The sequence below is a fragment of the Tursiops truncatus genome, chromosome 10 (assembly GCF_011762595.2).
Source record: "Tursiops truncatus isolate mTurTru1 chromosome 10, mTurTru1.mat.Y, whole genome shotgun sequence".
Classification (NCBI taxonomy): domain Eukaryota; kingdom Metazoa; phylum Chordata; class Mammalia; order Artiodactyla; family Delphinidae; genus Tursiops; species Tursiops truncatus.
Window position 1 is genome coordinate 20,257,114 of NC_047043.1, and position 22,838 is coordinate 20,279,951.

At 41.3% G+C, this 22,838-nt stretch overlaps 1 protein-coding gene across 14 annotated transcripts in view; it reads left to right on the forward strand.

Moving 5' to 3' along the window:
• The window catches only part of CARMIL1 (capping protein regulator and myosin 1 linker 1), a 434,292-nt gene that overhangs the window by 258,050 nt on the left and 153,404 nt on the right, over positions 1-22,838 (forward strand). For all 14 annotated transcript variants that reach the window (XR_002178325.3, XR_002178324.3, XM_073810414.1 and 11 more), the window contains 3 exons: positions 7,860-7,957; positions 8,294-8,364; positions 8,610-8,683. Coding sequence is in view for 12 of the 14 variants with exons in the window: in XM_073810414.1 (XP_073666515.1) it covers positions 7,860-7,957; positions 8,294-8,364; positions 8,610-8,683 (243 nt within the window). In the remaining 2 variants the exon portion in view is untranslated. The remainder of the gene's footprint in view (positions 1-7,859; positions 7,958-8,293; positions 8,365-8,609; positions 8,684-22,838) is intronic.

Here is a 22,838-nt window from a genome sequence, read left to right on the forward strand (position 1 = left end):
ATAGCCCAAATATGTGAAGACTTCCTCATCAGTCAAGAGTTTATGTTTCCATAGAACGTTGTGATTACTGCCTATACTACCACATATCACATCGTGTTATAATTGTTTGTTTATACATTTATACATTCAGTGAGTATTTATTGACTTTCTACTATATGCTAGGCAGAGTGCTAAGTGTTGGGGCCCAACAGTGAATATGGTCCCTGACCACATGGAACTTACATTGGGAAGTTGCATTACTTACACCGGGAAAGAAACCCCCTAAAAAAGAAAAATGAGAAATGGTGTAAGATCAGGCTGGAAACACAGGCCCTGGTCAGTTTATATAGAGACTCCTGGTAAAGAGTTTGGAATTTAGTAGAATTCCACTAGGAAGTCAGTGTAAGATTGTAAGTAAGGAAAGACACGGTTCCTTGTATATTTTATGGAAATTATTTTTGCTTCTAGATAGAGTGGGTTGCGAAGGGGAACGAGTAGAAGTAGAAAGCTAATTTGGAAATTATCAAAGCTAATTTGAAAGCTGATAGCTAAAGGGAATGCTATTAGAGATAAAGATGAGAGCGACAGTAGATTTATTAAGATTTATTTTGGATATAAGACATGATGATGGATTCGGTAGGTAGGTGACAGCAGTGTGGAAAGGGAAGAACCAAGGATGGCTCTTAGGTTTCTGATTTAATAACTTAGTGACTGACACTACATTTCAGTGAGGTGAAGAGGGCCTAGAGTAGGGTGGGGCAAGTTTTTTTTTGGGGAAAAATTACCAACCATTTTGTTTTACGCATGCAAAATTTGAAATCTGGGGCATCTAGGTGGGGAAATCAGATAGGCAGTTAGATACGCTTGGAGGAGAGGTCCAAGTCTGGAGATGTTGCAAATGTGAGAGTCATTAGTGTAAAGAGGGTCTTGAATTCATGACTGTTGATAAGATCACCTGGAGAGAGATGTGGACCTAGAGGAGAAAATGTCCCAACATTTAGAGGTCAAGCAAAAGAGGAAGAACCGCAAAGGGAGCTGGGTTATTACTCTAGTAGAAAGCCAGATTTTTTGGTGGATTCCAGTGGGAAAGCAGAACCTGGGAGAATTTTCTGGAGGAAGGAGTGGGTGATTGCAGAATGCTACTGGGCATTGAATAAGCCAAGGGCAGAGAGGTTTCCAGTGGACTGGCACCGTGAAGGGCACAGATGACCTTGACCAGAGCAGTTCACGTTTTCTGATTGGGAGAGGCAGACTGCCGTGGCTGTAGGATGAACTCAGATGTGAGAATGTGGATGTGGTATGTGTAGAAAACTAAGTAGAGAAGTTTAGCTATGACGGGTATGAGGAATTTCAGGGAACTTCTGTTTGGTACTCAGAATGGGAGATATTAAAGTATATGACTGTAACAAGGGGAGTGATCTAGTAGAAAGAGATTGTTGCTGGAGACATTGGTAATAAACCAGCAATATCCTTGGGAAGGTAAGAGGGGTACAAGACACATCTGACCTTCCTTCTACCCTGGACGCTGCTTGAGCAAAGGCCAAATTTTTTTCTTAATCTTAAGTCCCTAGCCCTTGGCACATAGTAGATAGTCGCCGAGGTTTTGGATGAGCACATCCATTTTGTGCTTCCTCTGTGCCTAGTACATTGTTGGGAGAGGTGCCCTGGGAGTGTATAGAGCTTACAAGATGGTAGCTCTGCCCTCAAACCATGGACTCTTGAGCTGAAAGTGATTGGGTGTAAGTGGGCGGTGAGTGAGTGGAGGCTGGCTGTGTAGAGAAGATCTACCTGGAAAGGATGGAGAGAATTTATAGGAAAGGGTAGGGAAAGGAGAGGCAGTTCAAATGAATATACCAGCATGGAAGACGGTATAGATTATAATTTAGAAAATGACTGGGCAGAGAATTTAAATAAACATACTTGACTTTCATTTCGCTTTCTTACCCAACATGCACAGTTAGCTTGTCCAAATAAACTCTTAATATTTTGTGACTTGCATGTTCTGCCTTTACTCATGAAGTTCCTTAGATTGTATTACATGAAGTTGGCCCGGAAAATGTATAATTCTATTGGTGTTGGTTATTGTGACTAGAGAGAGTGGAAGGAGAAGGTAATCATACCCTTTCTTCTACGTTCCTAGTAGTCAACGCTGTCAGGAAGGGAAATAGATCCTTTACGTAAACAATATAGAACACGCAAAACAAAACAGGTCCCCGGTAACGTCATACGACCTGCTCATAGTAAGTCGGAGAATATGATACTGTATTTGGAATTCTCAAGCCTTGTTTGAGTCATTTGTCCCATCAAATGTATTACCTGAGCCCGTCGTGGGGCCCTTGGGTCCTTAGCCCTCACCTCCTTCCTTACCCAGGTAGAGCCTGATCATCGGGGAAAAGGTACCAGAAACTGGGTGAATCAGGAGGACAAACACAGCCAGGGCCTCAGTTAACAGAATACTTTCTTGAATAACCTAAGGTTGGCTGTATATATTATAAATGAAATGATAACCTGCCAGGACCTGAATTTCTGGTTTTAAATATAATTTTGAAATAACATCCATGATCAAAATCAAATATATAAAAATAGTATATATCTCTATAAAATATAACCAATCCTCTTGACTACAGTCAAGAGAATGCTGGTAGGAAAAAAAAATGAAGAATTTTAATTAAAATTAAGTTTTTACACCTAGAATCTTCACCTCCCTGCTACAGGTATGTGTTAGGATGTTTCTCTCTCCCTCTTTCCCTCTCTTCCCTCACAGAGTGCCGTTTCCCTGCCGCCCCCGCCCCATTAAATAAGGAAAGTTTATTTTAAAATATAGAGAAAATGTAAAGATTCAAGAAGAAAATTTAAATTTAAAAATCAGATCACCATTTGCATTGTTTTGTCAACGTTCCCATCTTTGCTGTGTGATAGTCACTATCACTGGAGGCCTCATCTCTAAGGCAGTGATATTGGGAGGAAACTAGGGAAATATTTGTAGCCTAAGTGTTGTTTAATCTGTTTCACAGAGATGTCTGTAATGGCAGTTCCCTTCAGGAAGCTGTTTTGTGTTACGGCCTTTTGCTTTTCTAATACCAAGAACCCTGGCTGTTCTCCAAAACCAAGCTAGATTTTTTTTTATATTAAATTAAATCATTAGGGCGAGTTAGAACTAATTTAGAAAATGTTTACTAGAGAACATAGATGAGTGAAATGTTTCCTGCCATCTAAGAGTTTCTTGTCTAAAGGTAGTGTAGGAAAGTTCCACAGATAATATCATGAAGAGAGTGAAATAGCCTCAGATTTCAGAGAAGGGAATGTTCCATGTAACTTGGGATGTCAAGAAAATAATGTTTGATTTGTGTCTGTTTTCCTCTTTGTTTTGAGAGGTGGGCTTTTGTTGGGGGTGAGCTCCAGGGAGAGTTCTGTGGGGGAAATGGCAGAGGTTGGAGGCTGGAGGCAGAGGCGAGGGCAGGTGCAGCTGTAACTTAACTTGCCTTAGGAGGACAGCAGGCAGCCTAAAGCAGTTAGAATTGGGAGCCTGCAGATATCACTGTGAGACAAAGGTAAGGCACACCTGGAGAGGCCCTGAATAAAAGCCTCTGGGATAGGCAGTAGGGAGCTAGTGAAGGCTTTTGAACTTTAGAATGAAATGACAGCTACACTTAAGGGAGAATCAGTCTTGTAGCACTGATTTATGAACCTGGGGGAAGAGAGCCTCCAGGTGGAACTAGAAGGTGTCAGATTGTCTGGTTACTTTAGGGGGCGAGACTCTTGGCAAGTTAATGCACTTCTCAGTGCCTCAGTGTCCTCCTCTGTAAAATGGGAATAATGATACTCATGCAGTTTTGTGAGGATTAAATTAACTCATGCTGACTGCTTAACAAGTGCTCCACACGTCTTAAGCTGTATAGCCCGTTGCTGTTCTTACCCAGAGGCCCTGGAATGAAAGCCTCCACTGTTGGAAAGGAAATGGGTGACATCCGTAGGGGATTTATTTGATGTTTATGATTTATTATTATTATATGTTTCTATGTAAGTTGGTTGCATTTCTCTAATTTGATTCTTTGTTGTTAAATGTGGCTCATAATACCTTTTTAGGTGACAGAACAGTAACCTTCTAACATGATTTTCTTCTAGACTTTCATCATATTGGATTATTCTTTCACGTATGTGACAATTTGAAAGTTGGCTGGGTATTAGTGTCGGTATGTTAGGACAGTGCGTCTTTACTACGATGATAAAAATGGAATTGCAAATCCCTTTTCAAGTCGAAAGCCGGTTAAGTATGAAAAGGTGAGGTTATTATAAGTGAAGAGAAGTGGGAAAATAGAAGTTTATGGTTAAACAACAGAAAGGTGCTTTACAGGCTGTGGCAGTTTCTATATTTCTCTAAAGCAGTAGGTAGCACTGTGTGGTGTGGTTTACGTCAGTAAAACGTGTCCTCTTCTGGCGACAACTGCCGTATGGTATAGGATGAGCACTGGAATTGAATTTTTGATAAACCAATTAATTTACCTGGATTAAAATAATTTGCAGATTTTTTTCCCACGTCAACAATTTAAGCATGAGATTTGCATAGAGAGCGGGCATGCTTGTCACCGAGTTCACTGTTCTTACCACATACAACTATTTTCTGAGTCTTGTGTAAATTAAATGCACGTAATGGAAATGTAGTTGGTTCAGCTGTATAGTGCCGCCTGTTAGTGAGAGGCAGGATGTACGTATCTGTTCGCTAGGATTTTGGTTTACCTCTTAGGGCACTTATTCTGACAGCAACTCCTTTGTCTGTCTGTGTCTGACACACACGCGCTCTTTTTGTGTGTGTGTGTGTGAGCAGGTGCCCTGTGGCGCATACACAGATGGCTCTTTGCTGTTATTTAGCTACAGGCGGAACTCATGTGGGGTAGATTTTTCTTTTCCTCATTGTCTCTGTCTAGTGTTAGAAAACATAAGAAACAGTTGCCGCCTTCTGGAAGTTTAGTTCTTATGACTTTACCTCTTATGTAAATAAATGCACTTGTTTCATGATACTCCTTTAGTTCCTGATACCTAATTTTTTTTTCCTTCCTGAAAAAAGAAAGATGAAAACTGTTACAGAAGGGGAGCTACTTGGAGAAGCTCAGACTGATACTTTTGAAGGGTGGTTTGAAGTTTAGGGAAAATGCCAGGTGTAACCACCTCACAGCAGGGCCCTGTTCACGTGGATGTCTACACTGGCTGCTTCCCTCTCCAGATGATTTCCTCCTACTTCTGAGTGTGACTGTCCAGTGCTGTTTTTGGAGTAAAATTAGGCTCTGGTTTCTGCACCTGCCATAAGGATTAGTTTATTCCTCCCTATAATCCTAGACAGCCACCTTCCTATTCTTAATCCTACCAGTTTCCTGCCTTATTTTCTGTCTGTTTTGGACTAGCTCAACTTCATCCTGTGTGTTATTGAAACAACATGCCCTACAGTTCAGCTGACATAAAGCAAGAATTTTAGCAGAGAAATGTGATCTCAGATGAAGTCAGACATAAATCCAGCTTGGTGTGTCCAAGGTTTAGTTAATTCATCTGTGGAAATGCATCTGCTTCCAACCACTCTGCTCCTTCTTTACATAATATCCGGCTTCGCTGTCTTGTAGCCAGGAAATAATGCCACCGAGATACCAGAATGATGGTATTGAACTGCGATGAACCATTCCGAATTGCGGGATTCTGTAATATCACTTTCATGATGAACATCTTCTTTAACCCACAGTTGTCCCCAAATTAAGCACTTTTAGAATAATGAGAGTTAATCATATGTGTGTTCAGGTAAAACAGAAAAATCATGTTGCATTTGTAGATGTCATGCATTTACACAAGAATTTGAAGGGATCACTGATAATTGACATCAATTGGTAATACCTGCTTATGCTTCAGTCATAAAAATTATAAAGAAGTAGGAGTATTTTTCAATGCTAGCGGAATGCTTGTATTTAAATGCTTGGGTATGTATTTGAAGTTTTTTCTAGGAGTAGAACAGGCCAGCCAGGCAACTTGTCAGCAGGCTCTGGCACATTTTATCTGGAATATTCATCCAATCAGAAAGTGGAAATAATTGGGACCATTCTCTTCCAGTACAATACAAGGTGATGGAAATTCATGAGGATAAGCATTATACACATAGCCAAAGTGCTTTAAATCATTAAAGAAAGATTAAAATGATGTTCAGTGTGACTTACTATGTTTATTTCACCACGTTGCACCCAGGGCCTGTCATGGTCCTGGGTGATTTCGACCGGCCAGCAGCCTTCCTCACAGCCTGTGACCCCTCCACCCCGCTTTACCCTTGATGATCACACCCTACACCTTGTCATCTCCTGGAACGGCTTCTCCTGGGGTGAAATCATCATTTAGTCATCTCTCTCGGACCACAGCCTCTAGTCTTTCACTTTCTCTCCCTTGGCGGTACCCATACTTGGACTTCTGGGGGGCCTCCAGGCCATGGATCCCTTGGCTTTCCCCTTGTTTCCATCTCCTTCCTGCCTTCCCTTCCTTTCCTGACCGCCAAGCCCCATGGTGTCCATCACTTCAGTGGGGCCCTGTCAGTATCCCCCACTCCTTCTGTCCCCACTGTTTTTCTGGCTCGCCTGCCTGGAAAGCCTGCATCCGTGCAGCAAGCCAACTGCCCTTTCTCCACACACATTTGGGCTGCTGGGAGCTGTAGGAGAAGATCACACAGCTGTTCAGCTTGGTACCACCAACAATTCATGACGTTCACTCTCACTGGGCTCTTAACGGCCCCGGAAGTTCTTTTTAATTTCTCAAGCTATTTTATCTCTTTATTTCCCAAGTTTGCCCCAGGCTTATCCCCCACCCCTGTGGCAGTTTGTTTGCAGTGCTGTCTGATCATCTTATACTCCCTGTGTAGCCTTTCTGTGGCTCCTCATTGCCCTGAGAATAAAATCCCAACCCCTTCCTTTGACCTCTGAGGCTCACTGTGACCTGGTTCCCACTTAGCTCCTAGATTCCTGTTTTCCCCTCCCTATCACACGTTATTTGCTAACTGATTTGAACTGTGTTCAGTCTCTGGAAAGCACAGGCTCCCTAGGAGTTGTAGTCCAGGGGAAGAGATAGTAAAAGGAACAGCTCTTCCAATATGAAATGCCCAGTTTCTTGATGGACATTTGTACTATTTGTACTATGGAAGGACAGAAGAGGAGGTTTGTACTTTAATTCCTTGAAAATTAGTAATTTATATTTAGTGTACACATAATCTAATAAATTATTATTAGATAAATTAGATAATTTATTGAGTGGAACACACCATTTTCTAACTATTCTAATAAAATCTAATGTTGTGAAAGAACTAAACATGGAGAATATTTATGTTGTGAGATACCTTTAGCTTACAAATGGGCGTTAAATAAAGGGCTTTATTATTAAGTTCCTATAGCTCTCCAGCTCCTAGTACTCAAAAAATGGAATTATATTTACCAAAATTGAAGTGATACCCATCTTTTTTTTTTTGGCTGCGTCGGGTCTTAGTTGCGGCACGTGGGATCTTTGCTGAGGCATGCGGGATCTTTTGTTGCAGTGCCTGGGCTTCTCTCTAGTTGTGGTGTGCGGGTTCCAGAGCACATGGGCTCTGTAGTTTGCGGCACGCGGGCTCTCTAGTTGAGGTGTGTGAGCTCAGTAGTTGCGGCACGCAGGCTTAGTTGCCCCGCGGCATGTGGGATCTTAGTTCCCTGACCAGGGATGGAAGCCGCATCCCCTGCACTGGAAGACGGATTCTTTACCACTGGACCACCAGGGAAGTCCCGAAACCCATGTTTGTTTAAAAAAAAAAATGGTGTATCACAAATTTCTGAGTGCATTTCAGAAAACTTGATTTTTGAAATGTATCGTTGTTTTTGTTGATCTTACAGGAGAATCATGAAAAAAGTCTGCATGGAGCCATCTGAGCGACTGGCCAGTCTCCAGGCTCTGTGGGACAGCCAGACTGTGGCCGAGCAGGGCCCCTGTGGTGAGCATGCATTTTAAAACCGAAAAATAAATGGCTGGATGGCCGCCGTTTTGCCAGGAAGCTAAGTCTATTCCTAGTGTGCTACCGTAAAGGTACAATTACTTTTAAGGTGTAATTAGCACCGCACAGACTTTAGATTGGTGGACAAGCATCCTATATTTAAGCTATATTGCATCCTGCTATGTACTTACTGTAGAACAGGGGGGAGAATCTTTGCTGTTTTCCCAAAAGGAGAGAATAATCAGCACTGTCAACATCGGCCATATTTAAGCTTTTAAATTTTAACTTAAAAAACATTTAGTCGAAAACCTGTCACATTTCTATTGTATAATTCAGGTGGATTTTCTCAGATGTATGCCTGTGTGTGTGACTGGCTTGGATTTTCATACAGGGAAGAAGTACAATGGGTAAGTGTATCTGTACGCATGCACACACTTTCTCACACACACACCTGGAGAATATTCCAGTATTTGACTGGCTTATTTTGCTCTGTCTCTCTTTTTCCCCCCACCATTCATTGCTTGCTTAACATCTTCCTTCCTCAGATTACATAAAAATCTGCCTGTGTCATTGTCTGATTCTCTTTGCATCTCTCTTGCTTCCCTGATCCTCTACGGGGACTGTTTATATGACTGAATTATGTTTCAAATAGGATGTGGATACAATTTATCTGACACAAGACACCAGGGAATTGAATTTACAAGACTTCAGTCATCTTGACCACAGGTAAGCTTCTTTCTTTCCTTTCTTTCACTTCTGATTTTGCTTTCAGAGCTGCCCTTGTCTGTCGGTACTTATAAGTGTACATTATCTCCAGAGAATCCTTTTTTTATAAGGGGAATCAGGAGAGCCTAAGAATCTCTAGATTTTGCCTTTTAAGTAAGCGTTTCCAGTGTGTTTATCACTACGACTGGTTTGGGATGGGGGTGCATGAGTGTACCTCAAGTCCGGGATTTACACTTATAAACTGTGGAAACAATTTAATTCTTAGGTTCTTATGCCAGCCCACAAATCTATTTAATCTACCCTGTATATAAAATACAGTACTATTTTGCCTAATTGCCATTTAGAACATTTTTCTATAAGGGAACTTTATGCTAAAATCCTAACAAATGACTTTTCAATTCCTTTATTGGGACTGGCTAGGGTTTATGTGCATATATTGGTGGAAATCAGTTTGCCAATATCTACCTTATGATAGTGGTAATAAAACACTGAAGCCTGTTACAAGTTATGTGAGAGACTTGTAGGTTTTAAGATGTCGACTTTACTATATGTAGGGCTGTGGCTTGTGTGATCAGGCCCCGGAGAAGAAACTTCATTCCGTTCCCCTTCTCTCTGTAAGAGCAGACCTAGCAAAGTGATTCTGATACCTGACAAAGCTGAGCCTTGCAACCCCCCTCTCACCCCACCCCCCTGCCCCTGGCAAGTCTCTGTGGTCATCTATCCCGGCCTATCTCCTTAACCCTGGAGATGCTGCTACTTATTTAGGTGGGCAGATATGATAGCTCCATCGCAATGAATCCCAGCTTGAGAAATCTTTTCTCTCTGTTTGCAGTGCAGAGAGAGAAATCTGAGATTCCAGGTGTACCTTTCATGCCATTTGGACGATTGGAATTGTAGAGAGGATGGTTGCCTCTTTCTACCACCAGCATCTTGCCCCCAAAATACCATTTCAAATTATTTTTCCACTTACCTGGCAGGGAGTCCAAAATTGTAGCAGAGTCCCCAGAGAGTTCTGGCCACTGAATTGAACAAAGAAAAAGTGTGCTGGATGGATATCGCCTTTGTGCACAGCCTGGGTCTGCGGTGGATGGTGAAGCAGGCTCAGCTGTGTCTGTAGATGTGGCTAAAGCCTAAAGCCCCCAGTTCTCAAGCTCAGATTTGATTCCTTTTTGTGGAACAGGGAGTTTTGTCTTGCTTAGAGCCGTTCTCCCTCTTCCTATATTTGAGGGAATGTCATACTCCCGTTTAGGGAAGATGTTTCCTGTGTAGATCATGAAAAAGTGCACTGAGAAACATAAAGGGAAGATATTTTATTTTGTAAATATTTTTCAATAAAAACAAAATTGTATGTAGAATAAGATAAGAGTAGGTAGGCCTACAGTATCCAGTCTCAATGTTTTGGGTCCCAGAATCTCTTTATAGTCTTAAAAATGGTTGCATTGTTCATGTGGGTTTTATCTTATGGTATTTATCATATTGGAAATTAAAACCAAAAAAAGTTTATTAAGTCCTTTAAAAATAATGTTAGTAAACCTATAACATGCTAATATAGATACCTTTTTTTTTTTTTTTTTTTTTTTGTGGTACGCGGGCCTCTCACTGCTGTGGCCTCTCCCGTTGCGGAGCACAGGCTCCGGACGCGCAGACTCAGCGGCCATGGCTCACGGGCCCAGCTGCTCTGCGGCATGTGGGATCCTCCCGGACTGGGGCACGAACCTGAGTCCCCTGCATCGGCAGGCGGACTGTCAACCACTGCGCCACCAGGGAAGCCCTATATACCATTTTTATAAAAAATAACTATTTTCCAAAACAAAAATCAGTCAGCAAGAAAAGTGGCATCAGTTTACGTTTTTGGCAGATCACTTTGTTTTTTCTTTTATTTTTTTTAACAACTTTGTAATTGCTTTAAAATGGTGTGTCAGTTTCTGCTTTATAACACAGTGAATCAGTTATATGTATACATATGTCCCCATATCTCTTCCCTCTTGCATCTCCCTCCCTCCCACCCTCCCTATCCCACCCCTCTAGGTGGTCACAAAGCACCGAGCTGATCTCCCTGTGCTATGCGGCTGCTTCCCACTAGCTAGCTATTTTGGTAGTGTATATATGTCCATGCCACTCTCTCACTTTGTCCCAGCTTACCCTTCCTCCTCCCCATATCCTCAAGTCCACTCTCTAGTAGGTCTGCATCTTTATTCCCAACTTGCCACTAGGTTCTTCTGACCATTTTCTTTTTCCTTTTTTTTTTTTTTTTTTTTTTAGATTCCATATATATGTGTTAGCACACAGTATTTGTTTTTCTCTTTCTGACTTACTTCACTCTGTATGACAGTCTCTAGGTTCATCCACCTCACTACAAATAACTCAGTTTCATTCCTTTTTATGGCTGGGTAATATTCCATTGTATATACGTGCCACATCTTCTTTATCCATTCATCTGTTGATGGACACTTAGGTTGCTTCCATGTCCTGGCTATTGTAAATAGAGCTGTAATGAACATTTTGGTACATGACTCTTTTTGAACGATGGTTTTCTCAGGGTATATGCCCAGTAGTGGGATTGCTGGGTCATATGGTACTTCTATTTGTAGTTTTTTAAGGAACCTCCATACTCTTCTCCGTAGTGGCTGTACCAATTCACATTCCCACCAGCAGTGCAAGAGTGTTTGCTTTTCTCCACACCCTCTCCAGCATTTATTGTTTCTAGATTTTTTGATGATGGCCATTCTGACCGGTGTGAGATGATATCTCATTGTAGTTTTGATTTGCATTTTTCTAATGATTAATGATGTTGAGCATTCTTTCATGTGTTTGTTGGCAGTCTGTGTATCTTCTTTGGAGAAATGTCTATTTAGGTCTTCTGCCCATTTTTGGATTGGGTTGTTTGTTTTTTTGTTATTGAGCTGCGTGAGCTGCTTGTAAATTTTGGAGATTAATCCTTTGTCAGTTGCTTCATTTGCAAATGTTTTCTCCCATTCTGAGGGTTGTCTTTTAATATTGTTTATGGTTTCCTTTGCTGTGCAAAAGCTTTTAAGTTTTATAGGTCCCATTTGTTTATTTTTGTTTTTATTTACGTTTCTCTAGGGGGTGGGTCAAAAAGGATCTTGCTGTGATTTATGTCACAGTGTTCTGCCTGTTGTTTTCCTCTAAGAGTTTGATAGTGTCTGGCCTTACATTTAGGTCTTTAATGCATTTTGAGTTTATTTTTGTGTATGGTATTAGGGAGTGTTCTAATTTCATTCTTTTACATGTAGCTGTCCAGTTTTCCCAGCACCGCTTATTGAAGAGACTGTCTTTTCTCCACTGTATATTCTTGCCTCCTTTATCAAAGATAAGGTGACCATATGTTTGTGGGTTTATCTCTGGGCTTTCTATCCTGTTCCATTGATCTATCTTTCGTTTTTGTGCCAGTACCATATTGTCTTGATTACTGTTGCTTTGTAGTGTAGTCTGAAGTCAGGGAGTCTGAGTCCTCCAGCTCCGTTTTTCTTTCTCAAGATTGCTTTGGCTATTCGGGTCATTTGTGTTTCCATGCAAACTGAAATTTTTTGTTCTAGTTCTGTGAAAAATGCCATTGGTAGTTTGATAGGGATTGCATTGAATCTGTAGATTGCTTTGGGTAGTATAGTCATTTTCACAATGCTGATTCTTCCAGTCCAAGAACATGGTATATTTCTCCATCTATTTTTATCATCTTTAATTTCTTTCATCAGTGTCTTACAGTTTTCTGCATATAGGTCTTTTGTCTCCTTAGGTAGGTTTATGCCTAGATATTTTATTCTTTTTGTTGCAATGGTAAATGGGAGTGTTTTCTTAATTTCACTTTCAGATTTTTCATCATTAGTGTATAGGAATGCAAGAGATTACTGTGCATTAATTTTGTATCCTGCTACTTTACCAAATTCATTGATTAGCTCTAGTAGTTTTCTGGTAGCATCTTTAGAATTCTCTATGGATAGTATCATGTCATCTGCAGACAGTGACAGCTTTACTTCTTCTTTTCCAATTTGGATTCCTTTTCTTTCTCTTCTCTGATTTCTGTGGCTAAAACTTCCAAAACTCTGTTGAATAATAGTGGTGAGAATGGGCAACCTTGTCTTCTTCCTGATCTTAGTGGAAATGGTTTCAGTTTTTCACCACTGAGGATGATGTTGGCTGTGGGTTTGTCATATATGACCTTTATTATGTTGAGGAAAGTTCCCTCTATGCCTACTTTCTGGAGGGTTTTTATCATAAATGGGTGTTGAGTTTTGTCGAAAGCTTTCTCTGTATCTATTGAGATCATATGGTTTTTCTCCTTCAATTTGTTAATATTGTGTATCACGTTGATTGATTTGTGTATATTGAAGAATCCTTGCATTCCTGGGATAAACCCAACTTGATCATGGTGTATGATCCTTTGAATGTGCTGTTGGATTCTCTTTGCTAGTATTTTGTTGAAGATTTTTGCATCTATGTTCATCAGTGATATTGGCCTGTAGTTTTCTTTCTTTGTGACATCTTTGTCTGGTTTTGGTATCAGAGTGATGGTGGCCTCGTAGAATGAGTTTGGGAGTGTTCCTTCTTCTGCTATATTTTGGAAGAGTTTGAGAAGGATAGGTATTAGCTCTTCTCTGAATGTTTGATAGAATTTGCCTGTGAAGCCATCTGGTCCTGGGCTTTTGTTTGTTGGAAGATTTTTAATCACATTTTCAATTTCAGTGTTTGTGATTGGTCTGTTCATATTTTCTGTTTCTTTCTGGTTCAGTCTCGGAAGGTTGTGCATTTCTAAGAATTTGTCCATTTCTTCCCAGTTGTCCATTTTATTGGCATATAGTTGCTTGTAATAATCTCTCATGATCCTTGGTATTTCTGCAGTGTCAGTTGTTACTTCTCCTTTTTCATTTCTAATTCTGTTGATTTGAGTCTTCTCCCTTTTTTTCTTGATCAGTCTGGCTAATGGCTTATCAATTTTATCTTCTCAAAGAACCAGCTTTTAGTTTTATTGATCTTTGCTATCATTTCCTTCATTTCTTTTTCATTTATTTCTGATCTGATCTTTATGATTTCTTTCCTACTGCTAACTTTGGGGTTTTTTGGTTCTTCTTTCTCTAATTGCTTTAGGTGTAAGATTATGTTGTTTATTTGAGATGTTTCTTGTTTCTTAAGGTAGGCTTGTATAGCTATAAACTTCCCTCTTAGAACTGCTTTTGCTGCATCCCATAGGTTTTGGGTAGTTGTGTTTTCATTGTCATTTGTTTCTAGGTATTTTTTGATTTCTTCAGTGATCTCTTGGTTATTAAGTAGTATGTTGTTTATCCTCCATGTTTTTGTATTTCTTACAGATTTTTTCCTGTAATTGATATCTAGTCTCATAGCACTGTGGTCAGAAAAGATACTTGATACGATTTCAATTTTCTTAAATTTACCAAGGCTTGATTTGTGACCCAAGGTATGATCTATCCTGGAGAATATTCCATGAGCACTTGAGAAGAATGTGTATTCTGTTGTTTTTGGATGGAGTGTCCTATAAATATCAATTAAGTCCATCTTGTTTAATGTATCATTTAAAGCTCGTGTTTCGTTATTTATTTTCATTTTGCATGCTCTGTCCATTGGTGAAAGTGGGGTGTTAAATTCCCCTACTATGATTGTGTTACTGTCGATTTCCCCTTTTATGGCTGTTAGTATTTGCCTTATGTATTGAGGTGCTCCTGTGTTGGGTGCATAAATATTTACAATTGTTATATCTTCTTGGATTGATTCCTTGATCGTTATGTAGTGTCCTTCTTTGTCTCTTGTAATAGTCTTTGTTTTAAAGTCTATTTTGTCTGATATGAGAATTGCTACTCCAGCTTTCTTTTGATTTCCATTGGCATGGAATATCTTTTTCCATCCCCTCACTTTCAGTCTGTATGTGTCCCTGGGTCTGAACTGGGTCTCTTGTAGACAGCATATATACAGCTCTTGTTTTTGTATCCATTCAGCCAGTCTGTTTGTTTTGGTTGGAGCATTTAATCCATTTCCATTTAAGGTAATTATCGATATGTATGTTCCTATTACCATTTTCTTAATTGTTTTGGGTTTATTATTGTAGGTCTTTTCCTTTTCTTGTGTTTTCTGCCTAGAGAAGTTCCTTTAGCATTTGTTATAAAGCTGGTTTGGTGGTGCTGAATTCTGTTAGCTTTTGCTTGTCTGTTAAGCTTTTAATTTCTCTGTCAAATCTGAATGAGATCCTTGCTGGGTAGAGTAATCTTGGTTGTAGGTTTTTCTCTTTCATCACGTTAAATATGTCCTGCCACTCCCTTCTGGCTTGCAGAGTTTCTGCTGAAAGATCAGCTGTTAACCTTATGGGGATTCCCTTATGTGTTACTTGTTCTTTTTCCCTTGCTGCTTTTAATATTTGTTCTTTGTATTTAATTTTTGATAGTTTGATTAATATGTGTCTTGGCATGTATCTCCTTGGATTTATCTTGTATGGGAATCTCTGTGCTTCCTGGACTTGATTAACTATTTTCTTTCCCATATTAGGGAAGTCTTCAACTATGATCTCTTCAAATATTTTCTCAGTCCCTTTCTTTTTCTCTTCTTCTTCTGGGACCCCTATAATTCTAATGTTGGTGCATTTAATGTTGTCCCAGAGGACTCTGAGACCGTCCTCTATTCTTTCCATCCTTTTTTCTTAATCTGCTCTGCAGTAGTTATTTCCACTATTTTATCTTCCAGGTCACTTATCCATTCTTCTGCCTCAGTTATTCTGCTTTTGATCCTTTCTAGAGAATTTTAAATTTCATTTATTGTGTTGTTCACCATTGTTTGCTTGCTCTTTAGTTCTTCTAGGTCCTTGTTAAACGTTTCTTGTATTTTCTCCATTCTATTTCCGAGATTTTGGAGCATCTTTATTATCATTAGTCTGAATTCTTTTTCAGGTAGACTGCCTATTTCCTCTTCATTTGTTAGGTCTGGTGGGGTTTTGCCTTGCTTCTTCAACTGCTGTGTGTTTCTCTGTCTTCTCATTTTGCTTAACTTACTGTGTTTGGGGTCTCTTTTCGCAGGCTGTAGGTTTGTAGTTTCTGTTGTTTTTGGTGTCTGTCTCCAGTGGCTAAGGTTGGTTCAGTGGGTTGTGTAGGCTTCCTCGTGGAGGGTACTAGTGCCTGTGTTCTGGTGGATGAGGCTGGATCTTGTCTTTCTGGTGGGCAGGTCCATGCCTGGTGGTGTGTTTTGGGATGTCTGTGGCCTTATTATGATTTTGGGCAGCCTCTCTGCTAATAGATGGGGTTGTGTTCCTGTCTTGCTAGTTGTTTGGCATAGCGTGTCCTGCACTGTAGCTTGCTGGTCGTTGAGTGGAGCTGGGAGGTCTCTTGTGGACCAGTGTCCTGAACTTGGCTCTCCCACCTCAGTGGCACAGCACTGATGCCTGGCTGGAGCACCAAGAGCCTGTCCTCCACACGGCTGAGAATAAAAGGGAAAAAAGAAAGAAAGAAAGAAGATAAAGTAAAATAAAGTTATTAAAATAAAAAATAATTATTAAGAAAGAAAATTTTTAAGTAAAAAAAAAAAACAAAAACGGACAGACAGAACCCTAGGACAAATGGTAAAAGCAAAGCTATACAGACAAAATCTCACACAGAAGCATACACATACACACTCACAAAAAGAGAAAAAGGGGAAAAAAAAATATATCGTTACTCCCAAAGTCCACCTCCTCAATTTGGGATCATTCGTTGTCTATTCAGGTATTCCACAGATGGCAGGGTACATCAAGTTGATTGTGGAGTTTTAATCCTCTGCTCCTGAGGCTGCTGGGGGAGATTTCCCTTTCTCTTCTTTGTTCTCACAGCTCCCAGGGTTCAGCTTTGGATTTGGCCCCGCCTGTGCGTGTAGATCGCCTGAGGGCGTCTGTTCTTCGCTCAGACAGGACCAGGTTAAAGGAGCAGCTGACTGGGGGGCTCTGGCTCACTCAGGCCGGGGAGGGAGGGAGGGGCACGGAGTGCGGGGCGAGCCTGCGGCGACAGAGGCCAGCGGGACGTTCCACCAGCCTGAGGCGTGCCGTGTGTTCTCCTGGGGAGGTTGTGCCTGGATCCCGGGACCCTGGCAGTGGCGGGCTGCACAGGCTGCCCGGAAGCGGGGTGTGGATAGTGACCTGTGCTCGCACACAGGCTTCTTGCTGGGGGCAGCAGCAGCCTTAGCGTCTCATGCCCGTCTCTGGATCCGCGCTTTTAGCCACGGCTCGCGCCCGTCTTTGGAGCTCCTTTAAGCAGCGCTCTGAATCCCCTCTCCTTGCGCACCAGGAAACAAAGAGGGAAGAAAAAGTCTCTTGCCTCTTCGGCAGGTCCAGACTTTTACCCGGACTCTCTCCCGGCTAGCCGTGGTGCACCAACCCCCTGCAGGCTGTGTTCACGCCGCCAACCCCAGTCCTCTCCCTGCGCTCCGACTGAAGCCGGAGCCTCAGCTCCCAGCCCCCGCCCGCCCCGGCGGGTGAGCAGACAAGCCTCTCGGGCTGGTGAGTGCCGGTCGGCACCGATCCTCTGTGCGGGAATCTCTCCCCGCTTTGCCCTCCGCACCCCTGTTGCTGCGCTCTCCTTCGCGGCTCCAAAGCTTTTCCCCTCCGCCACCCGCAGTCTCCACCCCCGAAGGGGCTTCCTAGTGTGTGGAAACCTTTCCTCCTTCCCAGCTCTCTCCCACTGCTGCAGGTCCCGTCCCTATTCTTTGTCGCTGTTTTTTCTTTTTTCTTTTGCCCTACCTAGGTACGTGGGGAGTTTCTTGACTTTTGGGAGGTCTGAGGTCTTCTGCCAGCGTTCAGTATGTGTTCTGTAGGAGTTTTTCCACATGTAGATGTATTTCTGATGTATTTGTGGGGAGGAAGGTGATCTCCGCGACTTACTCTTCCGCCATCTTGAAGCTCCACCAGTCTGGCAGATCACTTTGATTTCTTTTTTCTTTTCTTTTTAAAAAAATATTTATTTATTTATTTATTTATGCAGCACCGGATCTTAGTTGCTGTGTGTGGGATCTTAAGTTGCGGCATGTGGGATCTTTAGTTGTGGCATGCAAACTCCTAACTGCGGCATGTGGGGTCTAGTTCCCTGACCAGGGATCGAACCCGGGCCCCTGCATTGGGAACGCAGAGTCTTAGCTACTGGACCACCAGGGAAGTCCCATCAAGGACATTCTTAAATGAAATGGATGTTTCTTTGTGTGGTGGTATAGAATACAGTGATGACTGGCACAGTTTGATGCTACTGCCTTGGTTTGTGCTAAGACACCAACAGTTTTTGCCACCATGGCTTTTGCACCATCCATGTAATGTCAACATGATATAAAGGACAAATTTGTTTTAGTATTAGTATAAAAATTGTTTTGAACTTGTGAACCTCTAAGTGAGTCTCAGGGTCCCACAGGGGTCCATGGACCATACTTGGAGAACAGCTGGTCTGCAGGAGTGAAGACATGTAGGGCAGCCTGAGGTGTTTCTCCAGCTTTCCTTCGTATACTCGTCATGATTTTTACACTGTTAATAGATTATGCGTGGCATCAGTGCTAAACTTTCCAGTTAATCCCCTGTGCTTAATTTCTTGATTAAACTATATCTAGAGAAGCTCCTAAGTACAGTTACTTGAACTATGTAGAGTACTATGTAAAATCGGGAAACTCTGTCCAAACTTAGAATTTTCCCATGAGTAGATTTTTCCTAATTTCTCAGCTGGAGAATTTTTATTTCATCAGTGAACACCACATTAATGGGGTGGACTATCATCATCTGCTTTTCTTACTTCATTAAGGGCTAGAAGGACTTTTCCATTCCTGAGACTCTAGATCAGAAGTTGGAAATATTTTCTGTAAAGGGCCAGATAGTAAATATCTCAGGCTTTATGAGACAGTCACTGTTACAGTTATGCATCACTGCTGCTATAGCTTGTAAGCAATTCTAGACAGTATGTAACTGAGTGAGTGTGACTGTGTTTCAGTGAAACTTTATTTGCAAAAATATGTGTTGTGGGGACTTCCGTGGTGGTCCACTGGTAAAGAAGCTGCCTTCAAATGCAGGGGACACGGGTTCGATCCCTAGTCAGGGAACTAAGATCCCACATGCCACAGGGCAACTAAGCCTGTGCACCACAAGTACTGAGTCCGCAGGCGCCTCAACTAGAGAGGAAGCCAGCTGGCGTGCCGTGACAAAGAGCCTGAGCGCTTCAACAAAGATCCCACGTGCCACTACTAAGAGACCCAATGCAGCCAAAAATAAATAAATAAATCTTTAAAAAGAATGGTTAAAATATATATATATATATATATGTTGTGGGCTGTAGCTTGCTGACTCTTGATGTAGATCAGTGGCTTCTTATGTAGGATGTATGTAACCAAAGGAGCTACAAAAAACATTAGAACCTCTATTTATTTTTATTGTTGACTCCCTTTAAGATTTCTATCTTGGTTTTATAATATATAATGACGATATATTTCGTATATAATAACTGAATGTTAAAAAATTAGAGTATTTTTTTCTAAAAAATTAGAAAACTTTTTTACTGTAGTGGGCTTGATTAATAAGAATGGGGACCACTGCTCTAGATGTCATCTTTCCTGCTAATGCCTAAGTAGTTGGCTTTTTTCAGGTGTCTATCTTAATCACCCAGATCTTTAAAGTTTATCTCCTCTTCTTGAGGAGTTAATTTTTTCCCATGGTTCTTACTGTTAAAATTAAAGCCAGCTTCTGTGTAAAGAGGCTACCCCCAGTCCTGTTAGATGGCCTGTATTAATAGTATTTTTCTAATCAAGTTGCAACAAATTATATTGGCAGAACATTTCTCTATATTAGAATGAGCATGCTTACCCATGAAGGAACAGTCTGTACTTAAATGGCACAGGAGTTTGGAAGGATTCATAATGGCACAATCTGAGTGTTATGGGGGTCATTTGAGAGGTTTTACAACACGCTGTGTTTGTATTTTTCTCATTTGGGTATGAGTTAGGGAGAAGAGAACGGAGGAATTAGAGGTGCAAGAGGAGAGATTAAATGGGCCGGGTGTTGAGCTGGAGTTTGTTAGAAAATAGGGGCAATAGTTCTCATATGTACTGATGACTTTTCCCACTGTGGCAGTTGGCTCCCATGTATCTCTATTTGATCATAATTCAGATACAAATAAGCAATTTTGTTTACAATTAAAATGAGATTCTGCATGCATTTATATGTTGATGTCCCTGAACCTGATCCTTTCAGCAGACTTCCTTCTAGAAAGCTGTACACATTTCATATAGTCAGTCTGAAAGCTCTCCCGATTGTCCATCATTCAAAGCTTTATTTTTCATTCCATTTTTTCTCCCCATTGCATTTAGTCATGAGAGGTAGATGCCTTAAGGGTCCTTGAAATCATTAGTGCTCCCAGGATGGACGTTCCATGGGGACTGGGCTCTCTCTGTCTTGTTCACATCGTATGACCTGATACTCTGCAGTCAAACCAGTGGCTCAGAGTGAAGGTTTTTCAAGGGAAACTGAACTGCTCTAGGATAGCAGAGCGGAATCCTGGGAGGCTGAGCGGATTAATTTTTGACACATTTTTGACCAGAGATATATTACGGCCAGAGGTGTTGGTTTCTGCAGAAATCCTCCGGTCAATAATGTGTTAAGAGTCTATCAGATTACTCAGTTACTTTCTTCCCCATACTCAAGTTGGCAAGTATTGCTGTAACGGCACCCAGTTTTGCTCTGCGTTACCTCCTCCAATCCAGAGCTAAATCCTGTCTGGATTCCTATGCAATTCCATCTGTTTCTTTCAGTTCACTCGCCCAGTACATTGTCTTTTTGCACCCAGGGGTTTGTAACTACCGTTTTCTAGGACCAGCTCAGATACAAAGTGGGAGATCTGGGTCGTGTGTGTGGTACTGATGTTAATGTTGCAGGTCTAGTAACAGGGGGGACCAAACATGGCTGTGGCAGCTTCATCATCTGGAGCGCAGGGATGAAAGAAACAGTAATCTCTGTGTGACCCCATCATCCCACATAGGAGACGGATTTAGAAGAAGGTGCAGATCTAGGGACAGGGCAGTGCCCTTGTCATTGTTCTCATCACAGAGACCTTACTAATGTCCTCACCCTCTGATTTGCCTGGGATCTGCTCTTCTTCAAAGACATGCCCAGTGGTATAATACATGTTATATCACATGACCTATAGAGCCTCATGTACTGAGAAATAGAGAAGTATATACATTGTATTGAGGCTTCTTAGGAGTCATCCAGCATGCTAGTCTCTCTTCACTGTAGACCAGCCTCTCTGTTCCTATATATTCTGCTACCTCACTAGACCGCTTAGGGTCTGCCCAGGAGCTTCAAGGTAGATTTATAAGCGACTTGAATGCTGTAACTGATTAATGAATTAATTGATTCTAACTAACGAACTATGGCTCTATCAGAATTAAATGTAGGGCCAGGTACCCCGTTGTTGCTGAATAAGCATTCAGGTATGAGGGTGACAGCGGTCATCCTGGATCCATCCAGTTCATCTCTGGAGGAGAATAGGAATTAGGAAGTACTTGGAAAAATGCCCATTCAGTTATTATTTATAGCTTCCAAAATTTTATTTAAGTGTATTCTTAAAATTGATTCTAGTTTAGGTATCAGTGGGCCGAAAAGATGGCACAGGTTGAAGAAGGCTTTGTTATACATTTCTCATGGGATCTCTCAATGGCCTGTGAGCTGACATGTTAAAAATGTAATTACACTGTAATTTGGAGTGGCAGGGAACGATGAGGTTAGAGGTGGTGGTGCCGAGGAGAAGAGAATATATAGCTTTAACTATATCGATTTTTCTTGTTCCCTGAAAATTTTTAAGAGGAGCTAATCTTCTCCCTCCTCTGAAGCCTCCGCGACATGCATCATCGAGCTTAAACTTGGCTCATGAGAGCGCAGCCAGCAGTTCATCCCCTTCAGACTCATGTTTTTGTGTTGTCACATTTCATACTCATCAAGGTGACATTCATGTGCCTGATGCTTTCAGGGAAGAGTTTGGAGTGTGGGTTAATGTTTGTCAAGGTTGTCCTGAAGACGCTGGTGTACTTCTTTCCCAATCTAAGCTCCTTCTCTTTATTCCTGCTCTCATTTAAAAAGGAAGAAATGCTGTTTGGAGTGTGGAATCAGAAGCATTAGCTTCTATTTCCATTCCTAAATTTCTGTAAATAATTCTGTAAAACAATGGTCTCCAGCCCGGATCAGATGGACTGTATGGTGAACACAGTAAATGATGAGATATTGAGGAATTTGGAGAAAAGAGTAGAACTTGTTTTATGCTTATTTTCTTCTTATCCATTTTATGTGTGTGAGTATGCATTTTTTTTTTTTTTTTTTTTTACTGAGCCCAATATATTAATATAATAGCACATGTATATAATTTGTAGATTAACACACAGATTTGGGGGAGATGTGTGCTCAAAATACGTTTCAGTTAGGAGTGAACGATCAAAAAATTTAGAGAATACCCCTTTAGGCCTCTGGCATGTCCTCATCTGGGAAGTGTTTCAGGTTGTCATATCGTCAGAGTTGGTGAGTGGTCCAGCTCATTTATATAGACGTATGCATTTATATGTTGATGTCCCTGAACATCAACATACATCTATATAAATTAGCATATCAGGCAGGATTGGTATCCATGACATTTAAAAAATGTTAAAGCTCTCCCACTCCCATTTTCAAGCTAGAGGTAAAGGAGAAAAGTCTAAATTATCCCCAGAAAGGCTATCAAATGACTATGTCAGGAACAGACTGCTGTGGTTCTGAGTTTTAGCAGCCTTCTGCTACAGAGTATATTTCATTGTGTGCACACAGAAAGCGGCAGAGTGGCAAAACTCTGTATTCTTGCGTGAAACGCTTCCTTCGAGCCTTTAAATGTAAGATTTATTGGGGGGAACTCTTCAATGCTGTGGAATGTGGGCACACTCAGATAATCACAATGTTGTTCATTGGATTATTACTCTGTACCTTTGTGCTTTTCCTGCATTGTAGATTATGGGGCCTGCTAGACATCCTTCCGATCTGTCAGTCATTTTTGTTCGTTAACACTGTCCTGGAGTATTTCACACTATTTGAAAGTCACAGTGTTTTTACAGTTTCAGGGAGGAGGCGGGCGGGGGCGAAGGAGTAAGGAGGGAAATTTGGCCCAAAAATAATAACTGGAAAAATTGA